The sequence below is a fragment of the Halictus rubicundus genome, chromosome 12 (assembly GCF_050948215.1).
Source record: "Halictus rubicundus isolate RS-2024b chromosome 12, iyHalRubi1_principal, whole genome shotgun sequence".
Classification (NCBI taxonomy): Eukaryota; Metazoa; Arthropoda; class Insecta; order Hymenoptera; family Halictidae; genus Halictus; species Halictus rubicundus.
In genome coordinates this window covers 12,065,822-12,081,830 of record NC_135160.1, presented here as the reverse complement: position 1 = coordinate 12,081,830, position 16,009 = coordinate 12,065,822, and the positions used below count along the sequence as shown (strand labels likewise).

Here is a 16,009-nt window from a genome sequence, read left to right as displayed (position 1 = left end):
TAAACAAATCGTTTATTTATACAAAAATTAGACTACTATCGGCAACTTTTTTTCTGTACGCCGTAGAATTTCTTTAATCGAATATTGTATTCTTCCGACTGTACGTATAATATTACTTGTAATTAATATTAAAATATCAATACATCGATATATAAAAATATAATACGAAAATAATAATTCGAGGCTCGTTCTTTTAAAATGTTGTCAAGTACAAAAGCAAATGTTACTGCGAGCCCTTCGCATTTCGATTGTATTCCGAACGATTTTCTCCATTGACAAACATTTATTTGCAAGTACAGTTATATTTATAAATAGGTAGAAAATGTAAATTTAGTTCGACCAATTGTATCGAATAGAATGAGACTCAAGATCATCCACAATTTCCGTTTCTTTCCGACAAGACCGAAAGAGCGCAGCACTTGTCGCTTGTTACGTCAGACAATAATGACGTGCTAATGGTTAATGGCTTCTACTTACTGAGCTACCTTTATGAGAAAGCCAAATACAATCCAAAGAAAACTCATGATATATGATGCATCGGCTAGTAAATCTATAAAAATATGATTGCCTGAACATTGAATTGTTACGATCTATGTAACGTAATATGTTGTGAGACTGCATACGGAGCAACGAACGTAACCATTACACTCATCGCTACGTTGGACCACAGACTTAAGATCAGACTAAATAGTCTGTGGTTGGATCCAGCCCGATGCAAAGGAACCCAACATTCGGCGTGATATCGCAAGACTTACATTGCACGTGAGTACCAACGTTCGTCGTCGACGTAGAAATCCGTCGGGAACGCTAAGCAACTTTCTATTGCAAAAACTGGGCAACTCCCTTGCCACCTAGTCGTTAATAATGGCGGCTACGCGCTAGGTCGACCGAGAAATTCTTATCAAGGAACCGTTTCCTCGATCGACAAGTGATACGTTCGCGTCGGACGAATTATCTCGCGTATATCCCTAAAAAATCGCGATTCACCGTGAGACCCCGTTCTTTTTTCGGTTTCTTAACGAATCCGTGTTATTCGAAAGTATTGTTACGTCGACTAAACTGTACATGTGTGTGTTCGTGTGTCTCCTTTTCATGTGTGATTGTCATGTGCGTGTGTTATATCCATGACGATCAGTATCAAAGTATTGAGAGAGAACAGAAATAATTATTTTACCGTAAAACATTTTATACCTGTTAATATTAAGTATCTCGATAAGTAGTGAGTATAAATATAATATTAAGAAAATTATACATATTCAAGAAATCGTGATTGATTGCAAATCAATCCTGCTAATTGTTTGTGGGTATTTAAATAAATGTCTTTCCATTGTTTGTAGAGTATTTTTCTGTTATTTATGTAAGTAACATGTACTGCAACAATGATTATTCTTATATATTGTAACATTCTAAGTATTTATTCTTACAAGAAAAATATGTAGAAATAAGTTGTGGACTTGCAGAAAATATAAATAATATTCAAAGCTTACAATTATATAGTTACTAGATATAATGCCTATTATTTATGTTAATATTTGTACGCTTCAGTAGGTGACATGCCTGGCAGTCGTGATATCGAACGAGCAGAACGTAATGGAAGATTTCGATCGCGCAGGAGAGACAGCACAGGCAGCGATATAAACCGACACAGCTTCGAGGGCGCCGACAAGAAGCACAGACGGCATGGAAAAAGTAAGAGTTCTGGAAAAAAGAAGAAAAAGAGGTCCAGAGACAAATCTATAGAGAATGTACCAACCGTAGCCTCTTCCATAGTTAAGCCTTTGGTTGAATACTCGGACGTGAGTAGCGAAGACTTGTCCGAGCCAGAAGCAGGGGAGATTCAATCGGAGGATAGTAGAGGTAATAGCTACACGGACGGAGAAGTACCTGAAACAGTTTTACAGAGGCGTTACTATGGCGGGAGTCCCGTGCGAGCTCTGGGAGCGTCGCCGATTAGTCTCTCACCATCTCCACCGGTCCAGCACAGGCATTCCAGCAGACATTATTCACCTAACGAGCAGCAACCTTCAGCGATGCATAGTGGCACACCCGAGTACGAAGAGGAGTCCAGGCGCTACGCGAGACGGAAAGAGAAGAAACACAAACGAGACAAGAAGAAGAAACGAAGCCTTAGTCCCTCGTCTAGTTCTGGCAAGAAGAAGAAACGAAAGTCCAAGAGACATTCTCATAGTATGAGCCCGCAACGCATACCGGACGAAATCATCATAAGTCCGGAACGCGAGAAACCAGTTGGAAATTGGTCCGAGTCTCCTCCTCTACCGCTGAAGGATAGTACCTCGCCGATTTCACCGGCGACGCCACAAGAGTTGAGAGAGTTCAGCGACTTTGAACTCGTACTGACCAGGAAACCACGAAACGTAACACCACCACCCCTTATACCGAAACCAACAGAATCTCCACATACCCCTTTGTTGCCACCAAGAGCAACAACACCGGAGAACAACAAGGCGAACTTGTCTGCTATAAAACACACGCCGGAAAGACAGAAACATAGTCCTAATATTCACGCCCGACGCAACAGCATTAGTCCGGTGGCGACGGTCAGCGCGAATCGTAGGAGACCTCATAGTCCCAGTCCGCCGTCGAGACGAAGAGATCATAGCCCAGCGAGGAGAAGAGATTTCAGTCCCAGCCCCATGGTGCATAGACTCAGGCACAGTCCCAGTCCTTCGAGGAGGCGGGAATTCAGTCCGAGTCCTGTCGGTCATCGACGCAGAGGAGATCCCGTTAGTTCGCCACCCTCGAGTAAACGTAGAAGACGGGACGAGGCTGATCGGCGACACAGACACCATGAGAAAGACAGGAGAGACAAAAGAAAGTCAAGGTCGACTAGAAGTCCTACTGGGAGCAGGTACTGTGTATACAGGATCTGAATATCTCGCTTGTTGTTGATGATTTTATAATTAACACTTATCACTGTTCCAGGTTGCATTTACCTCTTTCCCGTTCGCGATCTCGAAGTCCCGGAAGATGGCGGAAGATCCAGTCGCGATCGAGGTCACGTTCCCGTCGACGAAGTCGAACCCCGAAGAAGTCTCGTTCTCCCAGCAAGTCTCACAAGTCTGTGAGGAAGCACAAGTCGAAGAGCCCTCGTCCCTCGAGGATACCCTCTCCTTCGCCACATAGACCCAGGCCGAGGAGTCCGTCTAGCATCACCGCGAGAAACCTCCGAGTACAAGCGAAGATTAGCGAGACCAGTCTGTTCGCCGAGCTGGTGAAAGACAGGAACATGCGTGAGCTGGCGTACAAGAAGCTACAGGCGGCTAAAGAGAAGGCGGTGAACCAGGACGAGGTTCAGATTATAGAGGGCACCGACGACAAGGACGGCAGCAACGCGTCCTCCGAGAACAAAGCCTCCTCCACCGACAACAAAGACAAATACGTAAATCACAAAGACCAAGCGAAGGGGACAAGCGAGAGCATGAAATCCGTTGACGTTGTGGATATCCCTGTTCCGGTGTCGGACGATAGTGGAATCGCGGGAAAAACACCCCCGTTGCCCATGGCAGTACAGTCTGTCAGTGCGTCGAACTTAATGCCCGGAGGTAATCAGCCTCCAACTGTTGTATATACTTCACCTACAACCGCTGCGTCTAACAATTGTCCAGTGACCGTTACAAGTAGCCCAAACTTCCCGACCGTTACCAATGTACAAGCGCCCCCGTTGCCACAGTCTGATCCCGCGAACGCGTCCTGTATACCGCAACAACCGTCTATGCCAGTGCCTATCCCTGTACCAGTACCTGTTCTACCGAACCTGTCCATACCGCCGCCGCCGATACCGATCCCTGTACCGGCGCCCAACACGGCCATGTCGAAGTTCAATCCTCCCAACAATTTGGTTCCTCTTAAGTCTGTAGATCCCCCTAAACCCCCTATCGTGGCATTCAAGACGAAAAGTCTGTCACGGTTACCGTTACCGCCCGGAATTAATCAAAATGATTTGGAGAGTATAGACTCGCCGCCGAGTAGATCTCCGAGTCCACCTAGCAAGGCGCAAATGAAGTTCCCCGCGTCCACTCCGAAACCACCGCAGAAGAAGAGTATCAAAGACTTGCCTATGCCTCCAGGTATATTAATGAACATCGCACGGCAGAGTTGGGCATTATTAAAATAATTTCTTATTCGACCACGGTTCCCCGAGGCGACGAATAATTTTGTATATGAATAAGATGATAACGAACAAACTGATGTTATAGTATCAGGATTGAATTTCAAATCCGGTTCCGAATATCCGAAATGAGATATTCGGATAGTAAGTGTCCTAGTTTGTTCGTTATTCGAAATCATTTTTGCCCAACTCTGTTACACGTTGCTTTGTCGATGCGAATGACACTGTTCAACGAATTCGAACACTTTCAGACCTGTAACTTCGAACAGAGTTGAAGTTGCAAGTCTAGCGTTGAACAGTGTAAACGTCGACCGATATAAATAACGTGTATGGTTGATTTGCAGTAGTTCCTGGGTCCGAAGACCTAAGCGGAGAGGATGATCCGAATGCAACACCGCCCCGCACAAAGGTCGAACGTGTCCCGCCAAAGCCTAAGCTGAAAAGACCAAAAATCCTGAAACGCAGGAGCTCGAGAAATTGCCACACACCTATGTCGGCTTCCGGTGGCAAAGACTGGGGAGAACGGTGCGTTGATGTGTTCGAAGTCATAGCGCAGATCGGAGAGGGTACCTACGGCCAGGTGTACAAGGCTCAAGACAAACGAGCTAGCGTGCTCGTCGCACTGAAGAAAGTACGCCTGGAAAACGAGAAAGAAGGGTTCCCGATCACGGCGGTGCGCGAGATCAAAATCCTCCGGCAGCTAAATCACAAGAATATTGTCAACTTAAGGGAGATAGTCACGGACAAACAAGATGCCTTAGACTTCAGAAAGGTACATCAGGCTTGTTCGATGACTATACAACTTTGCAGCTTTGTTTCACACTAGGTTTAATATTTCTAATTTACTTATGATTCGGCGAATTTCTTTCTTTGGGTAGATATCATAAAACAAATAGCTAAAATTTTTGATAGACACGTTCTCGTTATTGTTATAACGTTATAGCCACTTTTAGTGCTTCGTGAACCTAATGTTAACAATATTCTGTTAGAGAATAAGGGAACTTTTTCTAGGTGGTTTCGAACGACATTGTATTTGTAATCGCTGTAACTGTAAAATACACCATAGTGCAAGGGATTAAGTATATTGTTGGTTTTATAGGATAAAGGGTCGTTCTACCTCGTTTTCGAGTACATGGACCACGACTTGATGGGTCTTCTAGAGTCCGGGATGGTGGATTTCAATGAGATGAACAATGCAAGCATAATGAAGCAATTGTTAGACGGTTTAAATTACTGCCACAGTAAAAACTTTTTACACAGAGACATAAAGTGTTCAAACATATTGATGAACAATAAGTACGTAATTCGCGTAATCGGTGCAATTTCAACGAAACGTTAATCGCTAACGAATAATTATGTAATTTTTAGGGGGGAAGTGAAATTAGCTGACTTTGGACTTGCAAGACTTTACAATGCCGAGGATAGACAGCGACCTTATACGAACAAAGTAATCACTTTGTGGTATAGACCGCCTGAGTTGCTGTTAGGCGAGGAACGTTATGGACCTGCAATAGACGTTTGGAGTTGTGGTTGTATTTTAGGGGAATTATTTTCTAAGAAACCGCTATTCCAGGTACGAAAATTTGGTATTGAACGAACGTGGTGGAGTAATCACTACGTTTGAAATGAATCGTTATCTTTTCTTCTCTGTAGGCGAACATAGAGATGATGCAATTGGAGATGATTTCCAGAGTCTGTGGCACACCGACTCCCGCCGTTTGGCCTTCTGTGATAAAATTGCCGTTGTGGCACACACTCAAGCCAAAAAAGTCCCATAGAAGACGCTTACGTGAAGATTTCTCGTTCATGCCTGCGCCAGCCTTGGATCTGTTAGACAAAATGTTAGAATTAGATCCCGAGAAACGAATAACGGCTGCTGATGCGCTTAAAAGTGCTTGGCTGAAAAATGTTCAACCTGAGCAGTATGTTTTCTTTTTTTAATTTCACTATATTTCTAACGAGAATACTACTACGCGTAAATTAAAAAATACAGAGAGATATAGTATTGCAAATTCGCGTAATCCTTGACAGAGGATGTATCGATATATATATATATGATTTCATCGTAATTTTCTAAATTGCATGCGATCTTGTCCTATTCATGAAATCTACATTTATCATATGACAAATTAGGATGCCGGCACCGCAACTTCCTACTTGGCAAGATTGCCATGAGCTATGGAGCAAAAAGCGAAGACGCCAGTTGCGAGAACAACAAGAGAGCTCTGCCGGAAAGATACCTCTTCTACCTCTTCCGAATAAAGGAGGTCCCCATAAGGCTACCGAAGATCTATCAGATGTCGGGGGGTGAGTAGTCGTAGAGAGACATATTCGCACAAAACTGGGACGCGATCCAGTACTGACCAGATTACTAATTGCTTACACACGTAGATGGCTGTGTACTGCAGTTGTGCTTAGCATTTATTTATTTTTTGTTTCCTTAGCAGAGTGCGTTGTTTTTGGAAATATTATTTGAAAACGAATGGAGACGTAATCATTGTAGTAATCATACTTCCCATCGTCCGTTTGCATGTGACACTTTGTCTCTATCTCTCTCTCTCTCTCTCTCTCTCTCTCTTTTCCAATAATGAATAAAATTAAGTTAATTTTAATTTGATTCGCAGTCGTTCAAACACGACGATGGCTATAGTGCAGAACAATGGAATATTATAATTACAAAAGACAAAACAGAAAGAAAGAATGTACAACGTCGTTCTCTTCTCAATGAATTTTACTATGATTCATTTTTTTAAACACACACTAGAAAATAATATATCAGCGTACCAGTGAACACAGAAAATTTATGGCGATATGTTTTGTCACATCAATCATATGTTATAGACGATAATTTACTTTTTTATGTGGCAATTTATCCAAACGTATTATTAGAACAATTATACACGTCTGTATATCGGTAACAGGAAGAAGTTATATGATGATAACCATCAGAATACTATATTACTAGTTTTTTAAATTAATATCGGATATTGTTTGATTGGATGGATACTGTGTGTAGGCATTTATGTGAGATGCACCTTGCGATCCAGATATTTAATTGATTGCCTTAGGAAATGATGACACGAGCTTAAAGATTATAACATATTTTTTGTCTGATATTTTCCTGACCAAAAGCAATGACCATAAATATGTATGGACATAGTTATCGCCTCGTGAATAGGGTGAACATGCATATATCGGAAAAATATTTGTGTATGTAAAAGAGTGCACGTATATATGATTTTACTTTGAAATTCGTACATGCATTTAAGATGACTTATATATATGTGCATATAATTAAGGATATACACTGTACGAATGATATCCAGTTCACAAGTCATCGGATTTTTGCAATAGTAAAATTTAGAATTACATCGAATCGTTAAAAGTTACATAAATTATACAATTCTGTTGCAAATGTTGTTATTTCGATTATTTTATATATTTATACACACATAAATATATATATAAAAATCGAATTATTACACAATTATCTAATCTTTTAAAATAGTTTTAAAATTTATTTGGCGTCGATTTAGGTTGATTATTTTAAACGAAAATAAAATAATTAGATAAGATTACTGAATGAACTTGAATAATTAGTGCAGTTTGTATTTTCTATCGAGCAAGAAAGTGTCCGATGATTTTTGAATGCTACTGTATATACATCTAAAACATATTCACCTTCGAATGATGATCATTTAAAAAAGAAGAGACGAAATGTGAAGTGAGTTGTTGTACGATTGAGAATGAGAAGTGGTCGAAATTACTAAAATGTTATTTGTTAACGACTTTATTGAACTATCACATTGAAATGCTGGTCATGAAGCACATGAGATGATAATGGAGAAAATAAATGAGGGAAGCAATGTGAATATTTCGACTATGCTGTATAATGTTTAAAAGTCTTGGAGTGTAAATAGGTCGAATGGGACACAAAGAAGAAGCTGACGGAGACACGAAGACATGGAATGCAAGGAGCCAAGACTAAAATATGAATGTGTTCCGCAAATAGTAACGTCACGGCCATCCTCCCATCGACAGTTCATTTTATTTACGTTAAATTCAGTTTAATTTAACATTCACACATTTCTAGACTAGGTGTATTCTTAATTGGTTCCGCAAACTGTGTTATAGTTCGTTATTTCTGTATGTAGATAGTTTTAAAGTAAGTTTTCAATATACGAATGGCAGTTTTTTCTATACCCGTTCAATATTTTTCATGTTTTTTTGCATGTTGTACTTTTGTATCAACGCCATTCTTATAATGAAACCCGGACAAATTTAGACGAAAAACATAATGTATTATCATCGCAATGTAAAATAATATTGAAGTACTGTAATATAAAATATTTACCGAAATGTCCAGAGACGGGACGCCTGATACAATTTTTTGTGGACAATGAATTTCCAATGTTATTAAAATATTTTATCGTTTAATTTGTTTAGCCCCTGCCAATGTATCTACACTTTTTTAATTTACGAATTTAAGTACCGGTAATCCTTTCGGAGAATCATGTCTGACTATGAACACTGGGACCTTGGGGAATTAATCAAAGTACCGATGCACGATGTGCTTTCTTTCAAAATTACTATGAAGTATATGTTACTTTTCTACTTATTCCACAATAAGTTCGATGAATATTTAACATATAATTGTATATATACATATATATTATATTTATGTATATATATATATATATGTTTGTTATTTCTCTGTAGAATATGTCAAATAATAAACAACATGTTCATGTTACAGCAGCAACACTCTATTGCACACACAGTGAAATAGATAAGATAAGTAGAAGCGTATTATGCTTTTTTCAATTGAATCTGTTATACGAGAATTATCCTGATAACAACAGTACGTAATTGGACAAATTCACGCAGTTAAGCGTGTCTTTGATTTTAAGTTAATTCTGCCTTTACATTGTCTTTCTTTGAACTTTCACATTAACTGAAATTAAATAAAGGATATAATTATATACTAATTGTAGTTATCGAATGAAAATTCCCTAGGTTTTAGTAAATTATAACAATTTTTTTTCAAATGAATAGCAAAGCTTATTTCAAATGTTCTGGTCACGATGAGGGAAATAAAAACTAATGCATAATAATGAAAAAGTGGGGCTTTCTGACAGAATAATAATTTTAAGTGTTACTATTAAAAAATCTGTTACAAAATTGTGTAATTTTTTAATCAATTTTAAACATGTAAATCTTTTTTATTCTTTCATATATAGTTAGAAAACGTGATAATTAACATTGCGTAATGGTACATAATCATTTCTCTTATTAATGTGTATCAATCACGCTATCTATAAATAATATGTAAATAATATGCAGGAGTTGATTGAGTATAATGCTAGATATACAGAAAAATATTCGTAAATTCTATTGTGGAATTCGGAGAAAGCAACATGATGCAGTAAAAAAAAAAGCAAGGCAAAAATAATTATAAGCGAACACAAATTGGAAAGATATCTAATAAGAAAAACATTATGTTTCAGGAAATAATGTTATTGTGGCTGAATGATAGAGGGCTAATTTAATAGCACTTATAAGAATATAAAATAGGTAATGAATGTTTCAAATCTGTTTAATACATGTACCTTATACCCAGGGTATCCAGTTTAATAATTCACATCAGAGTTGGTTTTGTGTATCATATAACAAATTCATTTGCTTGGGCTTTCTGACTAAAAAATAAAGTGCTTGACTATTTTCTACAGAAGGGTTGAAAGATATATACCAAACTCTGGGCTCCTTATGTTGAGTCCCTTAATATTTTTTGATCCCTCATGAAATTCTTTGTCATACTGTTTCACTCATTGAGGTCTAAATGATAAGTATACGCAATGAATTGTGAAAAATAAAATTACAAATTATAAATAAAAGTTTATATGCTGTGCCTATTAAATTGCATGTACATCCATATGAAAAATACTGGTTTACTAGTCTTGCTTTTTGAATATGCACATTTACAAGACACGTTACCGTTTGCATGGGCTTTGTTAATCATCGAATAAGTGTTGTCATTGGGGTATTTGTGCATCACCATTCATAATATTAATGCATTCATGTGATATTCGGTTAATTGTAATATTTTATACAATCTTATTATAATTATTGATATTAGTTAAATAGAATAGCATGATCTCAGATTATCTATAATCTAACATTGTTATTTTGAAATACATACTTCAACAATAGTCATATAAGTCAGTGATCTTATATTACTCACCGTATGAAAATGTTTGTTAAAATTTATAACCTTTGCAGTGGCAAATTATCATGTTTATAATATTTGTTACAAAGTATAAATACTAATTACCTGTGTTTTCAATATAAATAATGTGTGTTCTGCATTTAATGAATTCCACTCAGATTTGCCCTTAATAATTGGCATAATGTTGTTCGACTTGATTTCAGGTCTTCCAAACGTTTAAAAATGGAAGCAGGCTACAATTCCCATCCAAATCGACTTGGTGCGGAATCACATTATGGGGGAGATAATTTGTTTAATCAGAGTGGGCCGTTCATGGTTTCACCTACATCGTATTATTATGCCAGTCCTCCACCTGTTAAACCACGACTTAAAGGGGACCCAAGCTCTCATTTGACAGAACTGTGCGCCGAAGATAGTCTTGCTCGAAAATTAAGTATTCTCACAAATGCCTTAAATCAGGGAAAACCAATTCGTGTCGATGATCTCATGTCACTTCGATCGGACAACGAGGTAAATGATTCCTGTCAATTTTTATTTGATTATTTTGCTCCTTATATTTTTATTTTATATAATACCATACAAATGAAAATGCATATGTTCTAGTTCAGAAAAAGAGAACTTTTCGTTTCACAGTTTTAATATGATGTGATATCATGTTTTCGCAGAGTGACCCTAAAGTAGTACAGTTGTTAGGAGAATTGCACACTGAACTACGACTCGCAGCAAACTCAAGACCAAGTGGACAACTAGAATCTCATCTTCCCGTACTGAATCCACCGTCTTTAGGTAAATTTCATTGTTTACAGTTTTGCTTCTGTCTGCATAACGCACCATAATTGTAAATACTATTTTTCAGATATGAATACTTCCCAGTCAGGAAATTTTGATGCGCATGCAGTTTATGCTGGCGATGATGCGATGAGCTCTGGAAGGTGGTCACAATTGGCTACAGCTGGTGTACGCAGTGCATTATTGGCGCTTATGTCGCGCTATGGTTTGGAAACATACAATCCTTCCCCTGCTATCACCCGACCCCCAGGTAAACCGGCATCCAACCTGATGCAGAACCTTTTCCTGCCCTCGACTTCCTCTCCGTCAGCATTCAGCTCATAATAATTTGTACATAATATGGACTCATTGCAGCGTTCAAAAACAATGTTTTGTATAAAGAGTCGACAGAAGGTCTAAATTACTATTTTTTAAATTAACTAGGCAAGGAAGTACAACCGCATCCGAGTTGTTAGTAGACTCTGCTACCTATTCGTAACTGTAAGTGCACAGTCAGTGTATAACTTGTATATAATTGATATATCATTAATATCAGACCAGTTACTTAATACGGTACTTGTATCTTTAATAATACGAATGACGCTCTTTATAGTACACACATGTGACAAACGAGATAAGAGAGCTTTAAAACGTTCTAACATTTTTATTGTTTCTTCGAACGTAGATTTATTTTTTGCCATTAAGAAATATTTAATATTTAATATATATATATATATATAAAACTATATATATATTAATGTACATACATGAGGACATGTAAAATGTATGTGCATTTTAAAAAAATGTTAAACGAAAATTTATCCATGCAGACATTTTTATCTATATCTCTCTTACTTTTCTTTATTGGTTTAAATATAGTTCCTTTTAACAAATTTGTTGTTATATATAGAGATTTATGTCGTGCGATAAATTCACACTGAATGAGTTCATGAGATCAAAAGACACTGAAAGAGAAATGGATTTGCTCCATAGAAATTCAAAGGTCGGATGCATTCTGAACATTTACTGCATAAGACTTTTTTTTTTATGTAAGATGTTAAACGTTTATTTATTATGAAAATATTTACAGGATGTAATGTACATAACATGATCGAGATATAATAAAGAAACAAAAGTACACGAATCTAGGAGAATTCTTTAAGATCGGGTTAACATTTTTATTAGCAAAAGAAATTGTTCGAATTATTCCGGTCTAAGCTCGAAATAATATTACATTGGTTCGACTTTTTTTTGGTTAGGTATTTGTAAATTTACGTAAATTAAGAACATGTTTGCGTGTTGAAGGGACATTTGAACAGGAAACATTTGTTAACATCTCAAAGAAAAGGCAACGACGACGAAGGCAAGAAATTAACACGATTTTCACGAACGTTTTTCAGATTGACGCGGTTCCCCAAGAAAATGTGTACACTGTGAAAGTGAGGTTAGGACGTGTGCTTCTTTGCCGGCGAGATGTATACTATCTGTGACGTTATTATGGCGGATCGTACTATGATTCGAAAGGAGACAACGCGACCGTGCTTCCTCCGGTGAAAAGTGATATCAAGAGTACGACATTGTGGGAATGAATAATAAATTTTTTTCCTTTATTGAATTTGTTCGTTTCTATGTTCGGTGTGATAACTGGTATGCACAATAAAAATATGCAGCACATTAATTAACGCCAAAGTGAAAAATACAGGCGAGGTGTCGAATTCGAAAAAAACAAATACCTAACCTCGTCTATTTTACCGATGGCTACCTCAGACGTTCTACAATTTCGTTATTGTATAGAGAACGAAATCGCCCGAAATGCTACAAAGAATTTCGCCGGAATGCTCGGGAAAGCGTTCGAACAATATAAAAGTAAGTATACATAATTGTTGTTGTTGTTGTTGTTCTATTAATAACATACGTCAGATGTATGTTATCGATTATAATTAGACTGCAGATCTTTATGCAAACTTCGATTTTCATAGATAATTTTCTAAAAATCCGAACAAAGGAACGATTTATTTAGTCTAAAATATCTATATTGAAAATAAATATTTTCAATGGTTCTTGATTTGTACTCTTTTAGAAATCTAGGTGCCATAAATTCGTAAAGATATGCAGTTTAATTATTCCGAATTCTTATTGCGAATTAAGTAACAGTTCATTGCGTTTGCTCTTTTCTTTTTCCTTAATTTATTTCTGTTTTATATATAAGGTACATTAGAATCTATGAGCGTAACTTCTTTAGTGGATCCAGTGCAATAAAATAAAACAAGTTCACATAAACTTTTGCTATTCTGTGCTCCAATAATTCTTTCGATAAACCGAGTTCTTGGCTTAACTGTTTATAAACAATGTTTGATACATTGTGTATAGCCTAGCTATAAACACTTTATTGTGTAAACATTTTCTTATAGTGTTTCTTGATCATTTCAGTCGCAACTGATATCATCATTGTTAGTCATTATCAGTTTCAGACGCAACTGAATCCATTGGTGAACTTATGCCCAAGTGTTTCATTACATTTGAGTCATGAATTATTCTTATGCTTTCAGAGTTATGGATAGAGTATTTAAAGTTGCAAAAACATTGTCAGAATGCTGATGTAGAAATTCCATTTCAATTGTTTGATCCAACAAGTGACAATAACGATATGTGAGTTTCAGTCTTCAGTATTGGAGTATTCCAAATTTGTAAAACAAGCATTGTAATTCCTTTTGTTCACATTTTAGTGTAATACTGTCGCAAGCAGCTGAAAATTGTACAAATTTGTCTAATGAATATACAAGTAAAACATCAGTTAACCATTTAAAGGTATCCTCATCTGCGTATGGAACCATGTGTACTTCGGATTACACACCAACTGTAAATGAAAAAGTTTTAGCTGATGATAAGATTGTTGATGAAAAGCAAATAGTAAAGAATGAATTATTACGTAGTCCAGTACTCATAAGAAAACGTAAGTCTAAGAAGAACTATGTTACACCTGGCCCTGCCATTTTGGATGATTCCGACGAGATTAATGCATTTGTACCTGTCAGAGAAAATATTACCATTTTGGCAAATAGTTCTGATGAAGATCTTTCTGAAACATCTGTAGAAAATGACGGCAATCAGATTTCAAGTATTTTGAACAATAATGATCAAATAGAATGTACACCACTATCTAAATTACCAAAAAAATTGGGGGTGAGTAAACTATATAATATCAATACCACGTTGTTGCCAAATGGAAAGAAATTGAAGCAGTCAAGGCTCGTGTTCCTTCCAACTTCAGAAAGCAAAGAAACCATAGACCAGAAAAGCCAGAAAGAATTAACTTCACTGATGCTACCTGACAATTCTGGGTACAGTAAAGATGTAGACGAAGAAATAATTGAAGATAGTCCCACTAAACGTAAAAATTTGAAATTACGAATGAAGAGCTTGAAATTGAAGAAAAAAAGTCCTGTAAAACTTAGAGACAATAGTCATAGGAAAGATAATTTGTTTGGCAAATTTGGTGACAATAAAATTGCAAGTCTCAGTCAATGTTTACCTGTACATACTTCTACACAAATGGATGAACTGCAATCAATAAGGAAATTAAAAACATTTAGTATTTCAAACAACGAAAAAATCGGAAGCAATCACGATACTTTACCTTCTTGTCCATCACCGATATTTACAGATAGTCAATCAAAATCAGAAACTGAGAATGTTGATACTAATAATACGAGCGAAGCACAGAAGAGAAAATTGTCGAAATTGGTTGACGAGACAAGTAACTACAATTCTTCGTGTAGCGATGAAACATTTTGCCTTCTGGGTGAAAAACTTAAAGAGAAATCAACTTTTAAAATTGGTAACATAGAAAACAATAAAGATGAACTGTCCAAAAATGTGTCTCACAACTCTCCACCTGTAAAGAAGAGTCTTATGAATAGTTTTGATATGTAAGTGTCTCTTGTGCTAGTACAGACTTTTATCAAATATTTAATATTACTGAAATCATCTAACGCAATTATGCTTTGTAGGGTACCTGAGAAAGAGGACGTATTTACTGGTAAAACAAAAAATAAAATTGAAAGAGCGAAGATGGCTGGTACCTCTTGCTGGGAATGTGAGAAGGTAATAAATATATCTCTAATCTTCACTATAGAAATATGTAATATATGGAGGAGCGAAAAAACTTTAATGAAACGTTTGACAAAAAAACTACGCAAGCCGGATCTGTATTCGTGATAATGGGATTCGTCTTTTAATCGTCTCTTTCCACGTCTTTGCAATCTCTTTTTCGAATTGTCCTTTCGTCATTCTCTCTCTCTCTCTCTCTCTCTCTCTCTCTCTCTCTCTCTCTCTCTCTCTCTTTCTTTCTCTCACGCACGCCCTTCGCCTTCCACAACACTACGCTTTGTTTTTCACTTTCGCGAACGGCCGTTGCTTTTTGAATTCGCTACCCGCGGACCCCACATATAATTATCGCAAATATTAATGTTAATATGACTTTCGCAAATGTTAATGTTAATATGACTTTCGCAAATGTTAATGTTAATGTGACTTTTTCTTTGTTAATGCTACACGCAGGCATTGAATAGTAAGTTGTCGTTATTCCCCAATTGTTGGTATTATATTGAAAAAAAAATACAAGGTTTCGTTTAAAAAATAACAAAAAAATTCTCGCCATTACGTGTGCTCCTTTAAATGTTGTAACTTTTTATAAATTGTTTTGTATATTGAAATAATATTTTAATTGTTTTTCTTTTTAGTATTACGGTAACCTTGGACTCTCAGAGAGAGAATTGAAAGCAAGACAAAAGCAGTGTTCTCGTCATAGGATTAGTTCTCGTCATGAAAAACCAAGTACTCCCGAAGGTAACAATGTTAATTCTAATTTTAGCGACGAAATAAAA

The 16,009-nt window shown here is 36.8% G+C and overlaps 2 protein-coding genes across 11 annotated transcripts in view; both read left to right on the top strand.

Moving 5' to 3' along the window:
* The first annotated feature begins 292 nt into the window (after positions 1 to 292).
* Positions 293 to 12,510, top strand: Cdk12 (Cyclin-dependent kinase 12). Of its 9 annotated transcripts, none has more exons than XM_076797873.1 (12): positions 293 to 762; positions 1,546 to 1,689; positions 1,771 to 2,869; positions 2,944 to 4,088; positions 4,474 to 4,901; positions 5,229 to 5,425; positions 5,498 to 5,702; positions 5,783 to 6,051; positions 6,263 to 6,436; positions 10,559 to 10,865; positions 11,021 to 11,141; positions 11,212 to 11,468. In XM_076797873.1, the coding sequence occupies exons 2-12, from the start codon at positions 1,554 to 1,556 to the stop codon at positions 11,466 to 11,468; spliced, it is 4,338 nt and encodes a 1,445-aa protein (XP_076653988.1). In that variant the 5' UTR covers positions 293 to 762; positions 1,546 to 1,553. The 9 variants fall into 9 exon arrangements, 7 of the variants coding, with proteins under 7 accessions (XP_076653988.1, XP_076653986.1, XP_076653987.1 ...); XM_076797872.1 differs by adding an exon at positions 11,568 to 12,510 and having other exon boundaries at positions 294 to 762; positions 1,546 to 2,869; positions 11,212 to 11,394; XM_076797871.1 differs by having other exon boundaries at positions 1,546 to 2,869; positions 4,477 to 4,901.
* The window catches only part of LOC143359723 (uncharacterized), a 6,827-nt gene continuing 2,309 nt past the window's right edge, over positions 11,492 to 16,009 (top strand). The window contains exons 1-6 of one of the 2 annotated variants that reach the window (XM_076797877.1): positions 11,492 to 11,624; positions 12,524 to 12,989; positions 13,673 to 13,772; positions 13,850 to 15,052; positions 15,134 to 15,227; positions 15,866 to 15,971. In XM_076797877.1, the coding sequence (XP_076653992.1) occupies positions 12,878 to 12,989; positions 13,673 to 13,772; positions 13,850 to 15,052; positions 15,134 to 15,227; positions 15,866 to 15,971 (1,615 nt within the window). In that variant the 5' untranslated portion in view covers positions 11,492 to 11,624; positions 12,524 to 12,877. Of the gene's footprint in view, positions 11,625 to 12,523; positions 12,990 to 13,672; positions 13,773 to 13,849; positions 15,053 to 15,133; positions 15,228 to 15,683; positions 15,840 to 15,865; positions 15,972 to 16,009 lie in introns of those variants that run through there. The other variant, XM_076797878.1, reaches the window with a different exon arrangement.

Bases quoted from the DNA above. Each gene is read 5' to 3' on its own strand.
- Cdk12 (XM_076797869.1), top strand. From the start codon at position 1,554: ATGCCTGGCAGTCGTGATATCGAACGAGCAGAACGTAATGGAAGATTT. The intron at 5,703-5,782 runs GTACGAAAATTT...TCTTCTCTGTAG, and splicing joins CTAAGAAACCGCTATTCCAG to GCGAACATAGAGATGATGCA. The intron at 10,866-11,020 runs GTAAATGATTCC...ATGTTTTCGCAG, and splicing joins CACTTCGATCGGACAACGAG to AGTGACCCTAAAGTAGTACA.